Genomic DNA, 25272 nt, shown 5'->3' on the forward strand with positions numbered 1-25272 from the left:
GGCCGGAGCTGGCCCCGCTCATTCTCTTTAGTGTTTGCCCTGTGTCTGCCGCCGCCGCGACTCGCTCGCCTTCCCCCCCCTTTCCCCGGACCCCCCCCTCTTCGGCCTGCCAGCTGCCCATGGACTGAGCCGCCCCACGGCCCGCCCGCCAAGACGAGCCGGCCCGGGAGCCGCAGCCCAAAACAACCGCCAGGTGAGGGGCGGAGAAGCAGCGGGCGGGTGGGCAGCCGGGCAGGCAGGCAAGGCGGGCGTCCCTCCCAGCCGCCCCTCGCCCGCCACTCCTACCGCAGCGCTTGGATATGTGGGAGGGGAGAGGCCTCCGCCTGGCTTGCGCTTTGGGTTGGGCCTGTGGACGGGGCGCGGGAGACGAGGCTCAGGCCCCTCCGAGCGGCGGCCGGGGTGCGTGGCGCGGGTGGGCTGCTGGCAGGTGGGGGGCTCGAGGCTGCCAGGCTCTGCCTCCCCCCTCCTCTTTCTGTTATTTAGGGGAAGGGGTCGGTAAGGAGCGGGCTTGAAGACCCACCACTCCCCACTTCTTTCGACTCCTGCCCGCCTTCCCTCCTGTCCGTCCCGGGCTCTTCCCTCCGCCGGCTCGCTCTGCCTCCTTGCTCTCCTCGTGTCCTGCTCGTGGGCTTCCCAGAAGCAACTGTGAGAGAGCAGGAGGCCGGGCTTGGGAGGCCTTCCCCCCACCCCACCCCACCCCGTGGCCTGATCCTGCAAGGGTCGCCTTACGTTTTCCTCCTGGCCGGCGCTCCTGTTAACAGGGATCTTCGCCGCGCGCATAGCACAGTTGTGGCGGGCAGGGAGAGCGTAGGAAGGGAAGGTTGCCTTCTGGCTATCCCGAATTACCTGTGCAAAAAAAAAAAAGGGAACGGGGTAATTGGTGACAAATCTCTGCACAGTGGGCTGCAATAGTACATGTCTCTGCCCCAGCTCTTCATCTTGCCTTTCTTGATCGGGTGAGATTGTGCAGCCTGCTCAACGTTTCTTGATAGTCATGTGCATTGTGTTCTTAATATCTACATGCCTTGCCAAGTTCCCTGATGTTCTCGTCTTGTACCTGTGCAAGGCAGGTGGTAATGCTTCTCCATCCTGAGTTGTCAGTTGCAGGGCATGTACTTTCTCATTTCCCTGGTCAAGAAAATAATGCTGGTGTGTAGAGCCTGTAATTTAAATCATGTAGCGTCTACTGGATCACACTTTAGTTGCTTCAGGCTTCTCCCAAGACTTGCTTCCTTGGAATATTGCTGTCAAGTTTCAGTTTAGTTGGGGGGGGGGAGGAGTTTGTGTTCCCACTTACAAACATAATGCTTTCATCTCCTAATGGAAGTAATGAATGGCTTAATGGCTCTAATGGTTTAATCTTTTTCCACTATATATGCCTGCAAACTTAATTGGTCTCCTGTCATTTAACTTTAGCAATATGAGCAAGCTTTTGATGTGTACTGTTTTCCACTTCAGCCTGGAACCAGAACCACTTCTGAAACTTAAATAGTTTTGTATTTGCATATGTTGCTTCATCTTTGGTGATATGAATTTTTCATTTTATTTCAAAGCATTTATATACCACTTACTACTTCACTGTGCATCAGTGTGCAGTCTAAAAAACAGAACAATGTACAGTATCTTTAATACATTAAAACAAAAGCAGAACCTGAAACCAGTAAAACAGCATTATAAAAATGCATAAAAGCAAATAAAGCAAATTCAGAAGATTCAGATATGTGAAGCAAAGTCAGGGAAAGCCAGGGTGAAAAGATACGTCTTCACAAGACTTCTGCAGCAGCTGATGGTTGCTGCTTCACATACAGCAGAAGGAAGGGCACTCTGCATGCCCGTTTTTGGGTCAACACCATATGATATTCTGTAGGATGCAGTGCCACAAGTAGAATTTCCTGAGATGATCTAAGTACAGGGGCAGGTAGTCTTTCAGAGTTTTATATGTTTACAGGACCTTGAACATGCTCTGGTGCGGATTGGCAACCGGTGCAGTTCATTCAGTTCAGGTGTAATATGTGCACATCCTGGTGTTCCTCTTAGCAGCCTGGCCACAGCATTCTGCACCAGCTGCAGGTTTTGGACCAATCCCAAGGGGAGACCCACATAGAGCAGATTACAGTAGCCACGTGAATCACAATAGCTAACCCTGTTCAGGAAAGAGTGTAGTTGGCATATCAGCCTAACACTGTGCCCCAATTTGATGAGTGCTTCTAGTGGTTTCATATAGTTCCATCTGTACTCCCATGAAAGGAGCAGGTTCATCATTTGGGGGTGTTCCTGGATTCATACTGCCACTGGAGGCTGAGGAGGCCTCCAGTGGCTGGTTGTGTCTTTTCTCAGCTCTGGCAGATTCACTAGCTATGACCACTTTAGGAAAGCAAAGATTTGACCACAGTATCCTATGCTCTGATAACTTCCCTGAATGGATTATTTCAAAATGCTTTACATGGGGCTTCCCTTGAAGACGACTTGGAAACTTCAGTTGGTCCAAAGTGCAGCAGCTGGAGGTTCCATTTTGATTTCCTATAACCCCTCTTTTAAAACAGCTGCACTGGTTACTAGTTCATTTCCTGGCCCAATTCAAAGTTCTCTCATTAGTGTTTAAAGACCTATTCAACTTTATTTGGGACCCAAATATCTGAAAAACCACCTCCTTCCCTACAGACCCTCTTGCATGCTGAGACCAACAGAAGGGGGCACTCTTGGAAATTCCTGAAGGTGACAGCTGGGAGAGGGCATTCCCTGTGGTGGCCTCTAAACCCTGAAATTCCCCCCCCCCCAAAACAGAGTTATGTCTGGCACCTCCATTATGCACCTTCCAAAATGCTGTATAATGGAGGTTTGGATCTTTAGGACCCACCTTATTTTTATTATTGCAACTTTAAACTGTTTTTAATATTGTGCTTTAATGTTCTGCCCTGCCCTGGAACCTTAGGGTGAAGGGTGGGTAATAAAAAAATATTAATAATACTAAACAGGGGGCAGTCGCATAATCTCCCAATCCAGTTCTCTGAATCAGTCCTGGTGAGTAGGAATTATAGCAAACAATACTTTGTCACAGCCACATTGTCACACTTTACTATCTGCTTGAGAACTTGAAAATATTTTAATACTGTGGGTTTCATGGAATCGTAAAGCTGTAAAGCTAAATCCCGTAGAAGTTAACTGGTAGTCAAGAGACCAATGTGATTTTCGATATATTTAAACTATCAGTCTAGTTGTTTTAAGTCATGTTCTAAATAGCACCGTATGGTGACCCTACAAACCAAACACTTGATCAAATAGATATTCAACACTGCACCAGAATGTTTAACATTTTTTATTAAATTCAGCTTTGTTGGACTGTATTCTGTGCTATATATTATTAGACATTCATACCTGACTAGTAAGATGCTCTTTCAGATTAAAGCTTTAATCATAATTACTCTTACTAGGAAATGTTCTATAGAACTTAGTGATACTTAATGCATGATAGGACTGTGAAAGGAGAAGGAAGTGATCTCTAAGTGCATTTACGCTTTTGTGACACTAGTAAAGTCATGTTCCAAAGACTTACTGGGGGATGATTAATGCATGGCCTGTATATCCCTTGATTACACAACATCTGACAAATAACTGCTAAGGGTGTGAACTGAATCTATTGAAAAACATTGTTTAGGAGTAAATATAGATCTATCTGTGATGGCTTATTTATACATGTTGTGTGAAGCTGCAGCCAACAAGTAATAAATGCAAATGTGTGAACTTGTTTGTAAAACCTAGGCTAACATTAGTTTTAGGCATATGCAAAAGTGTCTGAAGTGTAGTGTGAAGAATTTGTCCCTACCAGTTGCTCTGCTGCCTAGCAAAACTCTTAAGTAAACTGAAAGTGATTGCAGGAACAAACTGAAGTGGGGCCATAGAGGATATTCCTTCGACAATTCCTTGAGTAGTATACCATGGGATGATCCATAACATCAAAATTGTGATGGTGCAGGTATGGCCTTGTGCAGTGTTCTTCGATCTTGGATCACTAGATGCTGTTGGACTACAGCTCCTGTCATCCCTGACCTTTGACCATGTTTGCTGGGTATGATGGGTATTGTAGTTGAACAATATATGTGAACAATATCGGGGCCCAAAGGTTAAACAGTAGCCTAGTGTATGAATACTCCCCCTTGTGCAGACCTGTTGGATGAGAGGAAAGAGAGGGGCTGAAATGCAATTCAGAGCAGAGCCCAGAGACTTTCTGTGGACCAAGCTTGCTTACCCACCACTGCTCCTGCTGCTGCTTCCTCCCGCTGAGTCCTAGAATTCAACTTGAAGTTTAGCCTACAACATGGTGCCTCCTTCTGTGTGTGTGTGTGTGGTTTTTTTTACTAAATATTTCTGTTTGCCCTTCCTTTTTCTCCATTTTATTATCTTAAAAGTTGATGGTGCTGTTAGTGTGACCCACCATAGAGCATCACAACCTACCAGTTGTTGCGCATCTGCATACATGACCTTACTTAACTGTGCTATTGCAGACAGCCTGAACTGAAACAAGAAGTGTGCATGCACACGAAAGCTCATACCAAGAACAAACTCAGTTGGTCTCTAAGGTGCTACTGGAAAGAATTTTCTATTTTGTTTCGACCAGCCCTGTTTAGGGAAGTTTTTAATTTGTGACTCTGCATTGTATTTTGGTATTTGTTGGAGGCCGCCCAGAGTGGCTGGGGAGACCCGGCCAGATGGGCGGGGTATAAATAATAAATTATTATTATATTATTATTATTATGGCAGACCAACACGGCTACCCACCTGTAGCCTGAACTGAGTTAGGGTGGCAATTTCACTGGTTTCAGAAGCATTAATGCTTTTTGCTTTTATAGTATGGTGTGCTGTTGAAAGTCTCAAAAGAGGCAGGAGGTGTTTCCATTTGTACAATTGTGCAGCTACAACGAAAGGATTGCTGCAGGTACCATCAGTATTAGCCATCAATTTTGGAATTGGCAGTCTCTCTTAAAATATGCTTACCCTGCTATCTTTGTGTTTGGCAGACTGAATTCTTTCCATTTCAAAGTGTTTGTGAACCTTTTGACATGGAGCATACAGGCTAAAGCAACCAGGAAATAGTGTGTGTGGATTTTGTTGTTTTTCACTTTTTACAACTACAGAATGCATTCCATCAGGGAACTCATAGGTACAAATCTTGCTCGAATGAATGGTAATTGAGCCAAAGCACTGATGCATATCCTTCATTTCACTTCCTTGGAGAATACCTATATAAGTCAGTTGCAACAAAACCAGAGTCTTGTAGAGGCTTAACATTGGGCAGATTTATTATGGCATAAGCTTTTATTGATGCAGCCAGTGGCTTCTGCTGTAAACAATTACCTGGTTCCCCCATATTTTAATTGGGATATTTCTAAACACTTAATATTTTAAAATACCATATTGATGGACAATAAAGGTACAGTGGTACCTCAGGTTAAGAACTTTGCTTTAGGATGAGAACAGAAATGGGGCAGCAGGAGGCCCCATTAGCTAAAGTGGTGCTTCAGGTTAAGAACGATTTCAGGTTAAGAACGGACCTCCGGAACGAATTAAGTACGTAACCAGAGGTACCACTGTACAACAAATAGCTGGAGACAAGAAGACCCGGAAAAAAACTAGGTTCCCCACTCCCAATTTTTCTGGTCTGGTCCCCCCACCACCACCACCACTGGTATGCCTTTCACATATCTAGATATTGCCTAACTTTCTGGGGAAACCTATAAAAAAATAGCATCCAACGAAATGTATATGTCTCAGCCTGTCTTACTTCAGTAGGCAGCTCTTCTTACTAGTTAATTCTTCCCTGTTCTTTTTCTTTTTAAATTGCTTTTTATTGTGTTTTAACATTGTTATTCATATACATATTCCATTCACTCTAACATATATTGTACACTTATATAAACCAAACAATAACAATATTTCTTTACAAGTGACTTCCCACTCCCTCAGTGCGGCTTCTTGTTTCTTCCTTCTCTTTTCAACTCTGTTGTTTTTCCTTATTACCCTTCTCTTACACAATATTTCTTATCTATCTGTTCTTTACTTTGCAAAATTTAGTCGAAACATATCAAGGCTTTTATTTGAGAACAGTGTTTTCCCATATAATCTTTTACATCTGAAGGCAGCTCTGTTTAGGGAAGTTTTTAAATGTTTAATGCTGTATTGTGTTTTTAACATTCAATTGGGAGCCGCCCAGACTGGCTGGGGAAACCCAGCCAGATGGAAAGGGTATAAATAAATTATTATTATTATTATTATTATTATTATTACACATTCCCACTTGTTTTTAAATTTTTGGTTTGGTTGGTTCCTAATTGCCTCTGTCATTTTTGCTAATTCCAAATATTCACACAATTTGATTTGCCATTCTTCTTTTGTTGGTGTCCTATCCTCCGTCCAATTTCTAGTGATTAACATTCTTGCTGCTATTGTAGCATATAGGAACACCCTTTTAAATCATTTGAAATATCAATTATAATGCCCAAAAGAAAGGCTTCAGGTTTCTTCTCAAATGTTTTTCTGAACATTTTTTTAAAATTCGTCATAGACAATATCCCCCCCCAAAATTAATTTTGTCACAACCCCACCACATGTGGTACATCGTTCCTTCCCCTTGATTACACCTCCAGCATACACTTGACTTTGATTTATATATTTTGGCCAGTTTGCTGGGGTGGGGGTTATGCATTTTCATGAAGTTTTCTTTTATTGTGTAGCGGTCTGTAAATTTTAAGTCCTTTGGCCACAGTCTTACCCAATCCTCCATCTGGATGGAGTACCCAATTCTTCCCTGTTCTATTCCTTTTAGCATGTCATAGTATGAGTCCCTAGACATGTACTGTCCAGCACAATGAAAATGTAGTTGGTATAAAGTTCCTGGGGTTTTGAGGAACAGTGTTCTTCAGAACCACAAGAAGATTGAACCCTAGGTTATCTGTGTTGGTAATATGTGAACCCCTGAAAATGTTGATGATAAAAACATTCAGGACCCCATAATGTACATGTTAAGGCCTGAAAATCCAATCTTGGGGAGTATGCTTGAATCCAAATGCATTTTCTCTCTCTTTCTCCCCCCCCCCCCCCACATACAGAGAGAGAGAGAGAGAGAGAGAGAGAGAGAGAGAGAGTGTGCATGTATTTGCGAACATATAGCACATACCACAAATATATTATTGAGCATAGCACAAATCATAGTGGTAGTAATGTAATCTTTTAGTGCCATTGATAATTGACAAAGTGCATAATGATCTGATTTAGGATGGAAAAATCTCAGTTGAACAAACTTTATTTTAAAAAGCTTATTATTCTCTCTCTATTTATTTGGCTTTCATCAGGGTGGCTCAGTCATGGTCATATGTTGCTGGCCTAACAGCCTGACCATCAAGCTCAGTGGTCAGGTAGGAAGGAAATTGTAGTCTAGCAACATCTAGCCAGCTCTGTTTTAAATGGCGGCTGTCAGAAAATAAAATATGAGCATGCACTTGGTGTTAGGGAGAGAGACAAGAGCCTTTCCCTCATCCAACTCAGTCTTCATGTTTGTTACATTGTAGAAGAACAGCGCTGAAAATTCTAAGAAAACATATGACTTGTTGTGCCTTGTGTGTTTGGGGCTTTTCATCATCCAGCAACTTCTAACAGGTCAGTCTCTGCAACCCAGGCCAAGTAATGCCAGAACCAGAAAGCAGATGTGTAGAAAAAGTACCTACAAAGTAAATTAAGATAGCTCTTGCAAGCAAACTAGCAAAACATGAGAGGAGAGGTGGGTTCTTCCTCTGTCTTTCAGTCATAGGAACATCAAAGCATGTCCATGTTTTTAGGAAGAGGTCCGGCCAATTTTGCCTGGAGCAAGGGAGAACTTGATGTGTAAGCAATTGGTGAATAGTTGGGCAGATTGCAAACTATTTTTTGGCTTTGCAGTGTAGTTACAGAACTTCTGTAGTAGATTATTTAACCCGTGTAAAGCTGCTGTTGCTATTTCCATTTCAAAGTTATTTGCTACCTGTTGTTGCATGTGACTTGTGTAAATGACAGACATAAGACACCTGTGTCCCTAGGAACGTAAAGGTTAAACATTCAGGCAGTCAGGAAACAAGTACTTAAATTCTCACCAATTCTGTAGTATCTTAGAACTCTGAAAGAAATGCAGAAAAATCACTTGGTGGTTGGCAAGTGTTACACAACAGCATGGGGTTTTAATAACTATCATAGACCCCAATATCCAGAGGCTGTAACCTATTTGGACATGTGTACCACAAGCACACTGTCGTATAACCTCCTGTGTGTGAGCTCTTTACAGGCTGTTATGCTAACTTGATAAATCATGTTCATACATAGCCTATTGAAGTCTTGACATTTTGCCTTGCTTACCATGGTTTTTAAGAGACTTTGAATACAACTTTTTGGTAATAATGATCCCATGGTACAAGCATATGTCAAAGCTGTAGATTAGGAGTGGGGAGCCTTTGGCGCTCCAGATGTTGCTGAGCTACAACTCCCATCAGCCCTAGCAAGCAATGCCAGCATCTGGAGTCCCACAAGAGTAGTGTATGTATGGCATCTTCTACAACACACAAAGGACATGGAACCTACAAAAAATAATGAATCATATGTATAGGGCAGCAAATCTTTCCCTGCAGGATGTGTGTGTAACAAGCTGGATGGAGATCAGGAAGTGTCTCTAGAATCTTTTTATCTTGAGCTTAATTGTAGTCACTAGCATCCCTAATCTCCAGTGACAAATGTGTTGTCTTTTAAAGCATTGTCAACGATGTCTTTGTCAGGTCAGTTTGCTCTAGTTTGTGGTACAACTTGACCTTGTTGCTGATGCTCCATAAAACTCCCAGCTAGCTACATATCTCTACATATTGCATCATTTGATCTGTTTGTCTTGCAGCTGAGGAAGCTGTATGCCTATTTTTTTCTAACATCTCCACTGTTATATATCAGGACTAGTGTAGCCATCTTTTATGTTCACAATAACATTGACTAGGAGTGAGGGAAAGGGAGATCTGATAGGGTGACATTCTAACCAAAATGCATTCCATTTCGCTAGCCGCTCTAACTTTATTCTTCATGGTCATCAGATTTCTGCAGTCTACCACTTCCTTTGTACAAAACAGTAAGCATGTCACAATTATGTTGGGGCACAGGGCAGTTGTTTAACATGAAGATGTGCTGCAGTAACTAACTTGGATTAATCTAAGGCATTTGCCACGAAGAAATTACTACTTAAATAGGAGTGTTCATGAACGTTCTGTAACTTTTTTAAAAAAGTGTAGCACTGATCAAAGTATCTGTAAAAACTACTTTTTGAAATGCACTCAGGCCTGATTTAAGTTTGCACAGCTGGTTTCACTTAACTATGTATGATTGGGCATGGCTGTCACCACGCTTCAATTGGGCTTCATTCCCTATAAAATGTAGAGAGTTGACACACCTGGAATTCACAACCCAAGTGTGTTGGTGTGGTTGAAGACTTAAATCAGGGGGTCATTGCTGCACTAACTGCTTATAAACCTGCACAGGTAGGTTTCTTGCACATTGCTGGCATCATATTTTAATGGAACTTATAAACAATGAAGTATTATTTCTTAGTTCCACTTAATCCTAACATGAGGGGACAGCAAGCTATGAAATCTCAGAGCAGACTGTCTTTCTGTTGCCAGAGCAGGAAGACATGTATTATCATTGTGAGCTTTATATGTGTGTGCTTATGTGTGTGTATAATTCTGATTTGTGCAGGGCTGAGAAGAGGCTGTTAATAGGTAGCACCAAGATACAGTTAAGAAGGCACAGTTGCCAACATTAAACACAGTTCAAGCATACTTACAGGGCTTGTTTTGGCAATATGGAAACAAGAATCTCTGTTCTCTTTCTTCAGGATCAACAACTTGCTGGCTCTAAAGAGGAGGCATCAAATATTGTCATTTAACCACCTCAAAAATGTTTGGAATAGTGAAATGCTTCAAATCAGCCTTTTGGGGAGTGAACTGGCTTTGTTTAGATTTAGGTTTATTCAATTTATGAATCGCTTCCAACAACAAAAAGCCCTGAAGCGATTTGCAGCAAGAAGGTAATACAATATTTAAAATGCACAAATATAAACATTCAGAGTAAAAACATCCAATTGATGATGCCCAGGAAGACAAAAACATTTTTGCCTGAGGCCAAAATGATGACAGAGTTGGTGCCAGGCGTGCCTCCCTTTTGAGAGTGTCAAATAATTACTGGCTAAATTTTAACTGTAATGGGTGCTGTCTCTTGAAGACCCTCTCTGAAATGACTTCAACACTTATGAAAAAGTAAACATTTCTAAACCTTTCAAAGCGTATGTGCTGAACAATTTTATCTAATGAGAATTTTTCTCCAAATGTTGCTCCTGATAATGTTGATAAATAGTTCATTGTGGAATAGTATAATTCTGTACTACCCAAAAGCATCTTTCTAAACCCTTTTTCTTTTGTTTATAGGCAATCTCCAACATATAAATCCCCTTGGAACTAAAGCTAAAACTACACTGTCCCTGGATCACTTAAAGGTACCGGAAGTTGGGTGTTTTGAAAGTCCAGCAGCTTTTTATCACTGGCTGATATTTTGGGATGAACATAAGTACACAGGAGTTCTGTTGCTTTTTCCTATCTTAAGATGCTGCTTCAATGTCAGTTGTATCCAAAGCCATCAGTACTTGAGCTGAGCAGACATACACATTGCTCTCTACTGCTGTGGGTGGTTAGAGAAACTGCTTCTCAGTTTTCCCATATCCTGGCTACTGCTTCCCCCAACACCTATGTCTTCTCTCCCTGTTCCATTACCATCAACAGCATCTTTGAATCCCTTGCTTCAACAATATGCCATATATAAGGATGACACACTTTAAACCTGAAAGGAAACATCCAGGGCATGGACTAGTCTTCCCTAGTTATTGGGGATTGCTTGTGGCTTAGAATATACACAGGTCTGTTCATTTCTCTGGAGCACAGTTCCGATACTTATTTCTGGTATAAAGCAACAGAATAATATTTACAATCTGTAATCATACCTTTGTTAATTTTTATTCCTTCATTGAAACAGTCCAAATAGTGAGGCAGTATTCCTGCAAATGGGGGCATGTTTTTTTCAAGAGTATATGCTCTAGGTGTGTTTCTCTCAACAGATCATTAGGGGGCTGTGCATGTTAAAGCTGATGCCTGCATTCAGCAGAGAGCCAGTTTTTGTCTTGTGTATATCCAGGTGACTCAGTGCTCTTAATGTAGTGGTGAGTCATTCTAAACAGATATCTAGAGGGCAGGCCTCAATTGCATGTCAAGATAATGGGATGTGTCCAGGTTTTCTGAAAGGGGCAATCTGAGAGTGGTATGTGCATGCTCGACCATTTTATAGAAAAGGCCTTCAACTAAGCAGATCAGCTAGCACAGTTGGTTTAGGAAAAACAGGTTTACTCAGTGACACATGTGCCTGCCTTCAGCTTCTTAATCTCTAATGCAAGATGTCCTTGCTACACGTTTGTGAACATGCTCTGTCTTAAAATGGCAACTTGAAATTTTCATTATTGAACCTAATATGGAGAGAACTTTAGGCAAGAGCAAAACAACATACCCACCCACACAAATGCGGACTATTCCTTGGCCAAAGCCCTGGCTGGTGTTTGTGTGCTCTTTGTACATAAGTGAAACCTGTAGCCTCTTGGGTCCCTTTCTTGGAAATGTAGAAACATACCAGGTCAGACCATAAGCAAAACTAGACACTACATCATTCACACAACTACCTGTTATGCAGATGGCTTTTTAAAAGGAAATTTCAGGTGCAAGGTCTGATCCAGACCCTGAAGTTGTAGGCCGGTGGCTTTGACCCTTTATTCCCTGCTACTGTCCCAATAAGTGTCAGCACAGAGTTGGGGGGGTGGAAGCTTTTCCCCAATGCAAATAGCAGGGCCTAATCAATACTGGGACGCACAGCATAGCGCAAAAGGCCAAAGCCCCTTCTCTAGGTGTGAATCAGGCTCCTATACCTGCAATTTGTAGAGCTGATGATTGTGCTAGTTTGGCCCTTTTTGAAATGGCAGGGCTTCTCCCTGTCTCTGTCAGAGATGTCCCTTCATTTGCTACCTGAACTTTTTAGCTGGAGATGCCAGGGATAGAGCCTGGGACTTTCTGCATGCAAACCCTATGCTATACCACTGAGCACTTAGTGCATGAAGGGTAGTGTGAGGTACAACATGGCCCAGCTGCTGCTGGGCTGTAAACTCCTGGCTACTAGTGAGCTATGGCCCCTTTCCTTAAGCATGCCCAACCCTGTTTCTGATGGTCATTCATAGCTTTAAAAATGGCTGTTTTGGGAGCTGTGCCTTTTGAAGCTGAGCCAAGCTATTGTAATTTACAGGAAGCATTAATGCTGAGTTGGAAATCAATAAAATCCTTAAAATAGTGTGTGCCATGTTAAACATAAAGTTAGTAAAACAAAGCTGTAAACCTTTTTTCTCTCTGAATAAAAAACACACACCTAGCAGCATGTTTTTGATAACTTCATTTACAAGCGTAGTATTGGTTTCTTTGGCGATGAAATTTGTGAACTTGTCAGAATATTAGAACAAAATAAAAAAAATTCCTTCCAGTAGCACCTTAGAGACCAACTAAGTTTGTTCTTGGTATGAGCTTTCGTGTGCATGCACACGAAAGCTCATACCAAGAACAAACATAGTTGGTCTCTAAGGTGCTACTGGAAGGATTTTTTTATTTTTTTATTTTTTACTATGGCAGACCAACACGGCTACCTACCTGTAACTAGAATATTAGAAGACTTTGGTCTGTGGTACTTCACATGAATACTTTCTGCACATCTCAGGCTAGCATGTTGAGCCCAGCCTGCTATTTTGTATGTGCAGATATTAGAAAATGTTTGCACGCTGGAGAGCATTCAGTTTCCTATCTGCAGTCCAGCATCAGGTTCATCAAGTGAGACTTTGGATTGTGTATTTCAGCTCTTAGATGCCAACTTGTTGTGCTGAAAATCCATTTGCTTCCACTGGCCCATAAACCCTTGCCTGCCTTTTCAGAAGTACGTGTCTTTCCTAAAATCCTTAAGAGGCAGCTTGCAGATCACTTTTGTCTTTGACTCATCCTTTCTAAATTTGGAAGCCTATTCATGACATCAATTCTGAAGGTCCACAGAATGCTTAGACAAATTGCTACTATTAGCATCCAGTGATTGCTCATTTTTAAAGCCAGGACCTTTGCTGGTTCAAGATAATTTTTTTAAACATCCACAGGTTTTATTGGGAGACAGAAATTGGACTATGGTAACTTGACATTAGCGCCTTGTTTTTGCTTTCATCACTGTGACAATATAAGTACTCAGTTCACCAAGCACTACTGCTCTGCATGCAGTCCTTAATTCATTCTTCTTAGCTAACACAAATGAAGTGCGTTGGATTGTGCCCAGCATTGTTTCTGGTCTAGAAAGGTTGCCTGCTAAACCTACCATTTGCAGAAAGCCTGAACTATCTTTTTTTCCAGTACTAACTCCTGAGCAGTTGACCACATGCATGCTCAGTTTGGCATTCATTTGGCAGCACATGTTCATTGTATCCAAGTTTCGAAATTAGCAGGGCGCCAGGCGCATTTTGCACCTAAAGTTTCTCCATTTACGAGCACCTCAGAAAGTCTGGGTGCCATTTTTTTGCATCTGGCTGACACTAAAGGATTACTGAAATGTATGTCAAGGATAGACAATATGTTAAAGAGTTTAACAATAAAGAGTGGAGTGTTTTGAGAACTGAAGTATGGTACAAACATTTTTACTGTAAACACCAAATTAAATATGTATTAACAATTTCTGTTAAAACGTAATATTAACCATGTTTCTCTTATGTGAATTCTGTTTTGGTGCCCACAACCCAGCTTTTCTATCCCAGTTTCTAACACTGACTGTATCCAAATGGAAGGCTTGTGTAGACTCTGCCTGAAGTTGTGCAGGAGTACTTTTACTATTTTCCCAGAAGGCCAAAGATACTTGTAGAATAGTCTTATAAGTATTTGGCCTTAAATACATGACACAGTGTAATATGTGTTGTTGTTCATCAGAGGTTGTATTTTACCTAATTTTAAGACCTGCTAAGGAACAGATAGTGGTTATTATGTCCCAATATGTAAAACCACAGAATTCAAAGAGGGGGTACTTTCTTTTTCCCATGACTGTAAGGTGGCATCTCAATTGAATATTTTATGTAGAAAGGTTGGGAAGCAATTGATTCTCTCCTTTTTCTTTTCTTTTTAAGGTAAAAATTCAAGCACTTGCACAGAAATAGCCTGCATTCAAAGCCAAGTTTACCTGCAGCAATTAGCTTTGGATGGAAGTCAATATGTCTCAAGTTCAAATCCAGAATCCGTCTGCTGCTCTCTCTAGCAGCCAAATACTAAACAAGAACCAATCACTTGCACAGCCTTTGAGTATTCCTTCCCCCACTAGTTCTTTGCCCTCTGAAAATGCAGGTAGACCTATTCAAAATTCTGCTTTACCCTCTGCATCTGTTACATCTACCAGTGTAGCTGCAGGTAAGCCTGAAAATTTATTTGGTATATTTCAATGATAATGTGAGTGTCAAATGCCTTAAAAGAAAGTGCCAGGTCCTAATACCCATGCTGTTCATATGCTGTTTGTTTATTGAAGTTGTTTTGGAAATAATGAAAATTATAAGGAGAAATGTTTGATGGAACAAACGGAGATCAGATTAAAACAAATGGCTAAAATGGCTTTATTTTATATAATCAAACTCACTGCTCCATCGTTCTGGTTCTGTACAGTGTTTTCTGATCATGTGTTTAGCCATGAAGACATGTTTAACAAGGATCGTTCCAGAGAGCTTCCTTTCTAATATAGAGTGGTTTATGCTAGTAACTTAACTGTAGTTAAGTAATTTTACTAGTAATTTACTTCATTGACTACATGTGTGCATTTGCCATTTGCTCTCTTCAATCTGGCAAACTAAGGTTTTAGGTATCCCTCCAAACTGACTTAGAAGATCATTGGAATGCACACACCCATTGTGTGTTTATCATCATGGGTGGTAGCATAATTCTTAAATAGTGTGGCATTCCATAAGCACTGACCATTAAAAATGTATGGCATTTTGATTGCACAGTTTTGGTCATCTACAGCCTCTGGCCACTTGATAAGCCTAGCTTTGTACTTCCAGAACCCCTTGAGAATTTGGGGAAGCAGGAGTTAATGGCAATGCTGCACTCAAGTCTTATCCAGAGGCTACAGATTACCATTTCTCTGTGCAATTAAAGTGTGCCTCATGTGATTCCACTTTCAGAATATTGAATCCTGGAAGACACAGAGCTTTCATGGGTTGGGCTTCCTTGTTTGTACAAACTAAGTTTCTGTAAAGTCTATTGGGCTTTGTGTTCTTGTTTTCTTCCAAATTGGGATGACTGGCAAAATGGAAACTATACCTGGGACAAATCACTCAAATGGGACCCTCTTTTTAAATGATATGACAGAATAAAAGTGGAGACAATTAAGTATTAAAAATGAGAAATTAAGAATATAAATACCTGTGAAGCAGCTTCATTCTTAGGGAGAGAGAAGCTGTCAGATTAGGACCAAATATGTCCTGGTAGTGGAGGAACTTTCTAAACAGCGTATGCTGTGTAGGTTAAACAAGGAGCCTATGGCTTTCAAACATCAACTCGAGGATGCAGGCACCAACTAGTTTTGTTGCAAAGCAAATTAGTTTGATCTTTCCTTATATTGCAACTGCAGTGTTCACTCGCTGTCTGATCCTTAGAGTTAGTCTTACAATCAACTTTTATCTGGCATTCTGGACAACTAGATTAGCATTTTCTGAAACCAATTTACTTTGGGCATCTTCTGTAGAAAGCCACTTAATTTTATAAGTCTAAGCTTCTGTGCAGTGTTTTCCCAGCTTTGAGTGCTAAAGTCTTTAAGTGCTTCTGCGAATGTAGAATAATACTGAGAGATCAGATTGATTTCTGCATGCTGAGGAAGTTGTTGGTCTTTTCTTTTCAGTTCCTTCTAACATGGCAAACCCCAAAGAGAAAACCCCAATGTGTCTTGTGAATGAGTTAGCCCGTTTCAACAAGATTCAGCCTGAGTATAAGCTTTTGAGTGAGCAGGGTCCAGCTCACTCGAAGGTAAACATTGCCTGTCTGACTTCCATATTTATAGTAAAACGACAATGTTTGTGTGTAGTAAAAAAAATAAGTAAATGTGAGAGAGGTCTGTTAGTCTGATGCAGCTTCCAGTGCACAGCTTTTATTTTATTTTTAAGTTGGTGCTACTAATATAACTCAGTGAGCGTTATTTATTTATTATCTTCCACATACATCTCAGGGCACTGTACAAAATGTAATAAAAACAGTTAAATGCACAGAAAATAACAGCAGATAAAAGAAAAACAATATCAAGTATTCACCCAGCTTGGAAGGGTGGGAAGTAGTGTAGGTTTGGCCCTTTGCTGAAATCCAGGTGGCTTAAGCAGGTAGTTGTACCTTCACCCCAGTATCCAAACCCAGCTGTAAAAGAAAATGGAGTGGGGCGGAAATAGTAAAGGAGAAGTCCAACAAAGCACAATGTTCGGAAACGGCAGCATCCAACTCAAACTACTTATTTTATCATTTATAGCCTTGCATGGCCTCAGGCCCTGCATTCTCACAAGAGTTTTCAAGGTTTCCAGATTCCTTTACTTTAGGAAGCAACTTACTGGGCAGCATTCGATAATGTGGTAGGAAGGAAGGGCCTTGGGGGTCTCACTGTGCACATGGTAGTTCTGCATGCAGCCTTCTGGATCCCTTTGGTTCTGTGCATTACATATTATCACCTTCTGCAAAGTCCTTGGCCATAGTAGGAAAAAAAAACATTTTAAATACATTGGATACTTTTACAACAATTCATGTGACTTTTCTTTCCTATAGTTTAATAGTGTTTCATGAAGTAGTTGCTTTAGAGCAGGCATGTCCAACCGGTAGATTGTCTTTGGTAGATCATTGGTAGATCACTGCCTCCCCCAAAGAAGCTCAGCGACTTTGGCTCCCCTAAAAAGTAAGGCCTGCACCACCCTCGGTAAGGCCTGCACCCCCCCCCCCCCAAAATGGGGCTTTCCTCCTCCCTAAAATGCTCAGCAACTTTGACCTGAACCCCCCCAAAAGGGGGTAGATCACTGCCAGTCTTTTAACTGTGAGTAGATTTCAGTCTCTTGGGAGTTGGCCACCCCTGCTTTAGAGTGATCAGTGTTGTACCTGTGCCTTTTGACCTGTGCGTGTTCAGACTATTAAAATATCACACGCATGCAAGATCAGGCGGTGAGTTGTTGCAGTAAAGACTTATTTCTCATTCTTAGGTGTTTACAGTGCAGCTGACTCTTGGGGACCAGCACTGGGAAGCTGAAGGAACTAGTATTAAGAAAGCTCAACATGCAGCTGCTGCCAAAGCTTTGGAAGGGACGAGATTTCCTAAACCTACAGCTCGCCCATCACGTAATGAAGGAAAGAACCCAGGTACATACAGCTAACATGGGTTGTGCAGTGATGTGAGCCGTCACTTGATGTTGCAGTGGTACAGTGTACATACTGTACACCTAAGCTGCCCCTGAATTTGCACGTTACATAATTGCAAGCTACGGTGTGATGATCATGTTTAAGTATTTGTAACAAATATTTGTATGCCACGTAATACAATAAAAAAATTCAAGGCAATTTACATGGAAACAGTAAAAATACAATATTCAATAAAATTTCCTAAAAAGCCAAAAAACCACCTATGTATTCACATGACAACAGCCAACCATCAATTTCTGGTCTTATGACAGCCAGAAATTTCCCACTACCTGAACACAGGTGTGCTAAAGTAGCATATAATTGTGTCGGCTGATGCACATTGTGCAATCAGCATTTAGCCCTCTGAATCCAAAGTTCTGTGGTTAAAAATTCTGGATTCCCAAATGCTTCCACTTCTTAGTGGAACGGCCTCGGTCCTGTATACCTGAAGGAGCGTCTCCACCCCCATCATTCAGCCCGGACACTGAGATCCAGTGCCGAGGGCCTTCTGTTGGTTCCCTCACTGCGAGAAGCAAAATTACAGGGAACCAGGCAGAGGGCCTTCTCGGTAGTGGCACCTGTCCTGCGGAACGCCTTCCTATCAGAGGTCAAAGAGATAAGCAACTACCTGACATTCAGAAAATACCTGAAGGCAGCCCTGTTTAGGGAAGTTTTTAAACTGTGATATTTTAAATGTATTTTAATATTTGATGGAAGCCGCCCAGAGTGGCTGGGGAGACCCAGCCAGATGGGCGGGGTACAAATAAATTATTATTGTTATTATTATTATTATGCTTGGCATTATTTTATTAATTAATATATTTGTATCCCACCCTACATCAGTTGATCTCAGAGTGGGGCACGTATTCCATAAAACAGTTAGTGCAATAAAACAGGATAAAATGCCAATCAAACCACCTCCTAGGCAGATCCCACTCCAGACTGTAATTGGCATGACCCAAACACCAGGGTAAACAGGCTTAACTTGCTGCCAAAAAGAATCCACCACTTGTGTCTGCTGATTATCCAAGTTAGACCAAGTCATGCTTTTATCAATAAGTCATGGTGCCTTTTGCCACTCTTGCATCTGGCCCCTGGAATTTTCTCTAAGGCTGAATGGTATAGGCATTGTTAGACTCAACAAGGGAGCAGGAATATGATAAAGTGATGGTGCAGAGTTACTACTTAACCTCACAGTTCTTTTCAGGGTTTCACTGGAGCCCAAAACCTCTGTTTATTTTCCATAGTCTCATCCAGTTTTTCAGACATTTATTGTCTCCCAAAGAGGCTCTTTAAGAAAAGAAAAGAAGAGACATGCCCTGCCATTATACTTACAGACTAAAAAAGGCAAGGTTTACAGGGGCAGGGAGGTAAAAGGCAGAAGAGGAAGATTGTTCAAGCCCTGCACAAAGTGGTGAGCTACAAGCATTTATATCCAGTTTGGGCCAGGTTGGTTTTCCTTTGCTGGTGTTCTTGCTTGGACATCAATTGGTTGGGGTAGTGTCTCCTTTCCTCTTGCTTTTGCAGTCTCAGGACTGCAGGCAGTTGGGAAGCCAATTGTTCTTTCTGCAAGTAAGGTGGGGGAATAGAGCTCCCAGCAACTCTACTTGTTTTGGTTGCTCTCCGCTTGCCATGATGTTGTTTGTAAGGTAGTAGTCCAGCCTTCTAGTAATCCTTGATTCCCAATGGCAGAGAATAGTGTGTGCCGCCCTCCAGCTCTGCAGCCCCAGGAGAACTCTAAGTATCAGTCGTTTTACCATTTAGTGTTTATTTTAAAACATCAACAAACTTAAGATATTGGTTACATGGGTATATATTTATTCTTAACTCAACCCTGTCCTAATCCTACGCTCGCCACTCTACCTCACCACCAACCCTCACAATCACCAACCACCCACCAACCATCTGCTTCAGTCAACTGCTCTTAACCAACTCCCTAACACCAACTGACTAACTCCAACTGCCTTTGTTCAGTTGCCCCTAGCTCCTGCTCCCTCTGTTTATTGGTCCGCCTAGGGTCAGCCACTTAACCCTTTACTTACTCCTGCACATTCATACATTTTCTAGGAAGGGCAAACGCCACACCCCCCAAACCCAATGCTGTCTCAGGGAGAAATTTAGTAAGGTTACCCAAAGCCAGTACTGTATCATGAGTCGCTTGAGTCTGAATTGACCTAAAGACATATAATTGTAACTAAAACATAAAAATAAAGTATTGACAGAATTAATTTGCACTGAAAGTGATATGGACAAGGAATTGGATAGCTTCTTAACTTTATGGCGGCAAGGATTGTTATCACTTAGAATTGGAAATATTTGTAAGGAGCATTGATAGACGCTTAGTTCGAAAATAAGTGGGAGTTTGCAGTGTCTGAGAAGCTGACTGAAAACAATTCATTTGAACAAGGGACAAATTAAAAAACTAATAAATTAATTTTTCATTGTGTGGTATGGCTGTCTTGTGCACATGAACTGAGAGAACAGCACCAAACTGGTCCTGGCATGTGCAAGTATATATAATTCAAAGCCAGTCTGGACGTTCACTTCAGAATATTAGCTCTGTTCTTCCTCTACTGTGCTTCATCAAGTTGATCCTGTGGAAAAACCAGAAGAGTAATAATGGAGCCATGGGGCCATATGGAACTAAATAATTGTGCTAGCTCAATGTGTGCCCTGTGTCATCCCCAAATCTGCTCCAGAAGAGGACTGGGGAAAAGCCAAGAAAGGATTTAGGAGGGTAGCAGAGGGAGAACGTTCTGTTGCAAAAGGGAAAATCTTTGCATTGATTGAATATATCACTATGTAGAAAACTACCCATATTTCATATGCTATTTTCATTTCTCTTGCCTACATTGGTTTTCTTTATTCTTCTTAAGTAAAAAAACAAAAAAATTCCACTATATAATACTAAATATTTCCAAAACTGAGAAAAGATAAGAAATGTATACAAATGCAGACTATCTGCTCTGTCTGAAGTTATTTACCCAGGAACAGTCCCCAATGTTTGCAGAAAATAGCATTGTTTATTTACAACATGCTTGCAGTAAGTCAAACTGGGATAAAGGGAAACAGGAAGCTCTTCCCATGTCTACCAGACTTCCACTGAAAGCACTCTAGGCAACAAGTTAGTCTCGTAAGAAAAAGGGATGGCTAAATGCATATTTGACATGGCCAGCCCAGGTCAGCCACAATGAGGCAGTTTCAGGCTTGTTCCAGTTGTAGTGTGTGCAAATAAGGTTTCCTGATCTTAGACTAATGCAGGTAGGAGGCAGTTCTCTCACCTGGCTACATGATGCACCATTAACACACCTAGCTATGATAGTAACAAATTTGCCAACAAAGAAATCAAGCAAGCAGCTAACTAGGGAGAGACTTAGAGTTTAGAGGGAAAAGTTGGTTTGCCTGAAGAAGCTAACACAATTTAAAAGACTTGTGTCACAGGGAGTGCAGAAGATGGCACAACGCTTTCTTTTACCAGGTGATGATAATCCTAGAAATCGGGGATTAAGTGGTAGGTTGCAGGACTTGGTTGCCCATAGAGCAATATCCCTATGAGTTAGTTGTAATTAGCTTTCCTTGAAAGAAAATGGCATTATTTTGAAACATGGAATGAGCTTGGAAATAGATAGTTTGTGCCGCTAAGATCTTGGACGCGCTGTGGAATTTTTATTTTACTTTTTTCCTTTTGAAAACAGATCTCCATGCCATGTCACAAACCGCTTCCCAAACTCCTTGGTGTCAAGGGAAGATTGCTAGGGATGGGTGGGTGAGGGGACACTGCTGTTTTTGACAGTTGACAACTTAAGTAGACTTGCTGAAATGTGTGGGTCTTCAGTATATCTCCCAGCTCCTTGCCTTTCTAATGTCTCTGGCTCTGCTGCCATCTGTCCTCAACTATGGTTGCACTTGCCTCTCCATACCTGGCCTTTGAGTCTTCCTTCTCAGCTTTGTTTTAAGCAGTTTCTTGGGGGGCAGGGGGGCTTAGATAAGAACATAGAGCTTTAAGATACCAGGCAGCAACACCTCCTGTTTTCCCTTAATTTGGTTAACAGTAACACATTTTCTACTGATAGACAAGCTGTATTAACACTTCATTGGATAAAAGCCTTATTCAAGTGTGTTTTATTACATTTTGTTGCTTTTTATCTGTAGAATATGAGGCTTTAAAACTCATATAGCCTGACAGTTGTGTAAGTCTCTGGGGAAATAGTGATATTTAATCAAGACAAAGAAAGTTAGAGAGCTATTTGTGGCTTCTTCTTTTGAGGTCTTTCAGAATCTTGGCTGGAGTCCATAGAGCTCCATGCATGTGCTTAATATGCATCCACACACTTATAAAGGATTTGTTTTTTTGTCCCCTTCCAGCTACAGCCCTTTGCACTGCATCATATGCTGCTATGTAGCTTTCTCTGACCTTCATAGTGACTTCTGAAGCACACAGGCTATGGCTTGGGGTGGTTGTTGGGGGCATGGATGCTGGAATGCTCCAGCTCACTTGAAGCCCAGGTGTAGATTTTGGTTTTCTGCCATTGATTTTAATTCTCCAGAATTGAGAATTTGCAAACACTGCCACAGTACTATGCAAATAAGAAGAGGCTGGCAGTCATATAAAAGGCCAATGTGGGCAGCATGTGAGCTCTCAGTGAAGGGAAAAGGTGTTTATATTAAACCAAGCATGTGTAATGCAAGCCTTTGTAGTAATGATAACCTTCAGTTTGAAGAACAGCATGTCTTCTATATTCTATTCATATAGTGCTAGGCTTTCCAGTCAAATGCCAGTATTTAAATATCAGTTTGCAAATACAAATCAAGTTATATGCTGCAGCAAAAATCTGTTCACGTGGCATTTGCATTAACACCTGGTTTCTGTAAAATAAGCACGCCTCCCCTGAACAAATCTAAATGACAAATTGCCTTCTGTCCTTATTTAATACACATGACCTTCTCTTCCTACCACCCATTCCTTTGATGCTTCGCAAGTTTACTCCTAGCTATCGAGGGAATGAATGTCTGAGGCGCAGTGTGGAATTCTCTCTGACCTCCACCTTTAACAGTTGCTTTATCTTCTTCTCTTTAGATAGTGTAACCCCCACAGTGGAGCTGAATGCGCTTTGTATGAAGCTGGGAAAGAAACCTATGTACAAGCCTATAGATCCTTACACAGAGATGAGGTCCACTTACAACTACAGTATGAGAGGTGGTGCTTATCCCCCACGGTATGTCATGCCATGATTCACGCTCCTGTAATGAAGTCCTCTGCTCACACTCTTTCAAATTGTGGTGATTGTACTTGTCTTCCTAGTATAGTGATTCTCAGACTTATTTCTCTGGGCCACACTTTCAGAATAAAGATTTGCTTGTGCCACGCCACACTATTTTTTTTATTATTATTATTGATAAGAAACACATTGGAAAACAAAAAGGAACAACAACTACTTGTGCTTGACTTAGAACAGTAGAACACAAGTGCTTTATAGTATGATCATGGGAAATCCAGAAAGTATAAAACAAGGCAGCTACATAAGAACATGAATCATTCCCAAAATATAATTATAAATGAATCACATACATATATACCTTAAGTATGTTTATAAACTGAATGAGAGGTGTGAGCTTGCTTTTGCTGAGTAATCTCATTTATATTAGGTCTCATTTGAGAGAACCAAACTCTCATCTCTTCATCAACACAAATAATCCTTTCTCTTTTATAATCTTTTTGTATTATGGCAGGCTTAATCATTTTGTCAACTATTGTATGTGGTTTGTTTATTATTATTAATTAAATTTGTATACCACCCTTCGTCCGTAGATTTCAGGCTGTTTTTGTCTGTTGAGCAGTCAATTCAGCCATTTGGTAAGATAGAATTTGCATCTTATCTGAGACTTCTACTTGTTTTTCAAAACATGATCATTGACATTTCTGCTGTTCCAAAAGCCTTTCAAAATATTGAACATTCTTGTTTGCCAGATTTTTGACAACAGATTCTTTTCATTTTGTCTGGGGCCATATTGGAATGGGGAAAGCTTCCCACCACAGAGCAAACACATAGGCTGAGGGACGTTTTCCTCTCCATTCCATGTGAAATCAAGACTCAAAATAGCTACCCACATGTTGCCAACAAACTTTCTTGTTTGGATGTTTGCTTGGGCCTGCTACCAGTGTCAAATTAAACGAGTCTTCTCTAGCACTCTGTTCCAACGGTGATTTTGGATCACAACTAGGATTGTCCTCAATATCACTTGATGCTTTTGCTCTCATTTTGAAAATATATCTATCCATATCCTGCAGATTAAAATAAATAAGTTGATACTCCACTATACTACACTAAAATGTCAAAATATTTCTTTGATGGTTGTCATTGAACCTTCCTGCCACACTTGCCATTCTCTCCTGCCACGCCAGTGTGGCACGCCACACCCTTTGAGAAGCGGTGTCCTAGGACAAGCAGGTTTTATGCATGAACTGCACAGACAGTTAAAAGGCAACCATTCTAAACATCTGGTTCCACAATAATGGCCAGCTATTGCCGCACTGCAAAACCCCAAATCTGGATCACCAAAATAATACCACGGCCTTCCCAAACTTAGCTGTAGTAAAAAAGAAAAAATGGATCATTCAGCTGTCCAAAGATCCATGCTATCTGGAACAGGGGACACACAAGAGAAAAGGCTGAGAGCCAAGATCCACTTAGAGGAGCAGAGTTTTGGGAGAAGGAGGGGGTTGCACCCCTCAGCCTTTCTAAGTACTACATTTGGTGTAGCGGATGGGAGTACACCTGCTGCACACTATTGGAGAATGAGAAGGTTGGCACTTTGCCCCCGAGTCAATTAAGCCACACTTCTACAGCCTCCTGGCAACAGCCTCAGTCTCCCTGGTGAGGCTTCATAAACGCTTTTAGAACTCTTTATTTAAAGCACCCCATTATCTTTGTTTCTCGATGCAAAGGGAAAACTGGTAGTTCTGTGCCGTCTTGCCCTATATTTACAAAGCTCTTTACAAAATGTCAAGGTGGTGTACAGCAACGTATGCAGATACGACGTAATATAAAATTGAAAAATAATAATAAAATTACTCGCTCAACTTAAGAAAACGCAAGCAACCAAATAGGCCTGCTGGAATAAAAAGGTCTTCCAAGGACACTTGAAAACTAAGGTGTATTCCGCAGAAGGGGACTGGCGACACTAAATGCTTGAATTCTGGTTATAACTGGTCGGACTGCTGAATAACTTAGAGTGAGTTAAGATGGCGGACTATCAACATCCTCCCTTCTGACCTCCGTATTTTACTGGTCTGTTTTTATGATTTATACTGTTTTTATCTGCTGCTTAGGTTTTATCTTTGTTTTACTTTATTTTTATTTGTTTAAGTAAGTGTAGATTGAGTTTTAAATTTCAGTCATAGGTTTTTAAGGGGGTTGTTTTAAGTTTTAGTTTTGAGTTTTTCTTGTCCTCCACTTGGGAGAGCGTCGGGGCCGAACGGTAATTAAGAAGAAAACTCCCAAGCTGCGACCGCTTTTCATCTTTATCTTCCCTGCATGTACTCCCTGCTTTACTGTTTTATTATCTCAGCTAACGAACTGAAGTGAGATTCTTACCAACCTGATTGTAAACAATCAAATAATGGTGACAACCCGGAGTGGCTGTAAAACCTCAGGCTTCCCTAGGAGTAACCAAAGACCTCTCTCCAAAAGAGTTGCCTCAAGGG

The 25272-nt window shown here is 41.3% G+C and overlaps 1 protein-coding gene across 1 annotated transcript in view; it reads left to right on the plus strand.

Annotated features, from left to right (window-relative positions):
- STAU1 (staufen double-stranded RNA binding protein 1) overlaps positions 1-25272 on the plus strand; it is a 47450-nt gene continuing 22178 nt past the window's right edge. The window contains 6 exon segments of the mRNA XM_033153512.1: positions 1-193; positions 10482-10549; positions 14285-14561; positions 16042-16166; positions 17372-17528; positions 22645-22783. Coding sequence (XP_033009403.1) covers positions 14357-14561; positions 16042-16166; positions 17372-17528; positions 22645-22783 — 626 coding nt within the window. The 5' untranslated portion in view covers positions 1-193; positions 10482-10549; positions 14285-14356.

The sequence above is a fragment of the Lacerta agilis genome, chromosome 6 (assembly GCF_009819535.1).
Source record: "Lacerta agilis isolate rLacAgi1 chromosome 6, rLacAgi1.pri, whole genome shotgun sequence".
NCBI lineage: Eukaryota > Metazoa > Chordata > Lepidosauria > Squamata > Lacertidae > Lacerta > Lacerta agilis.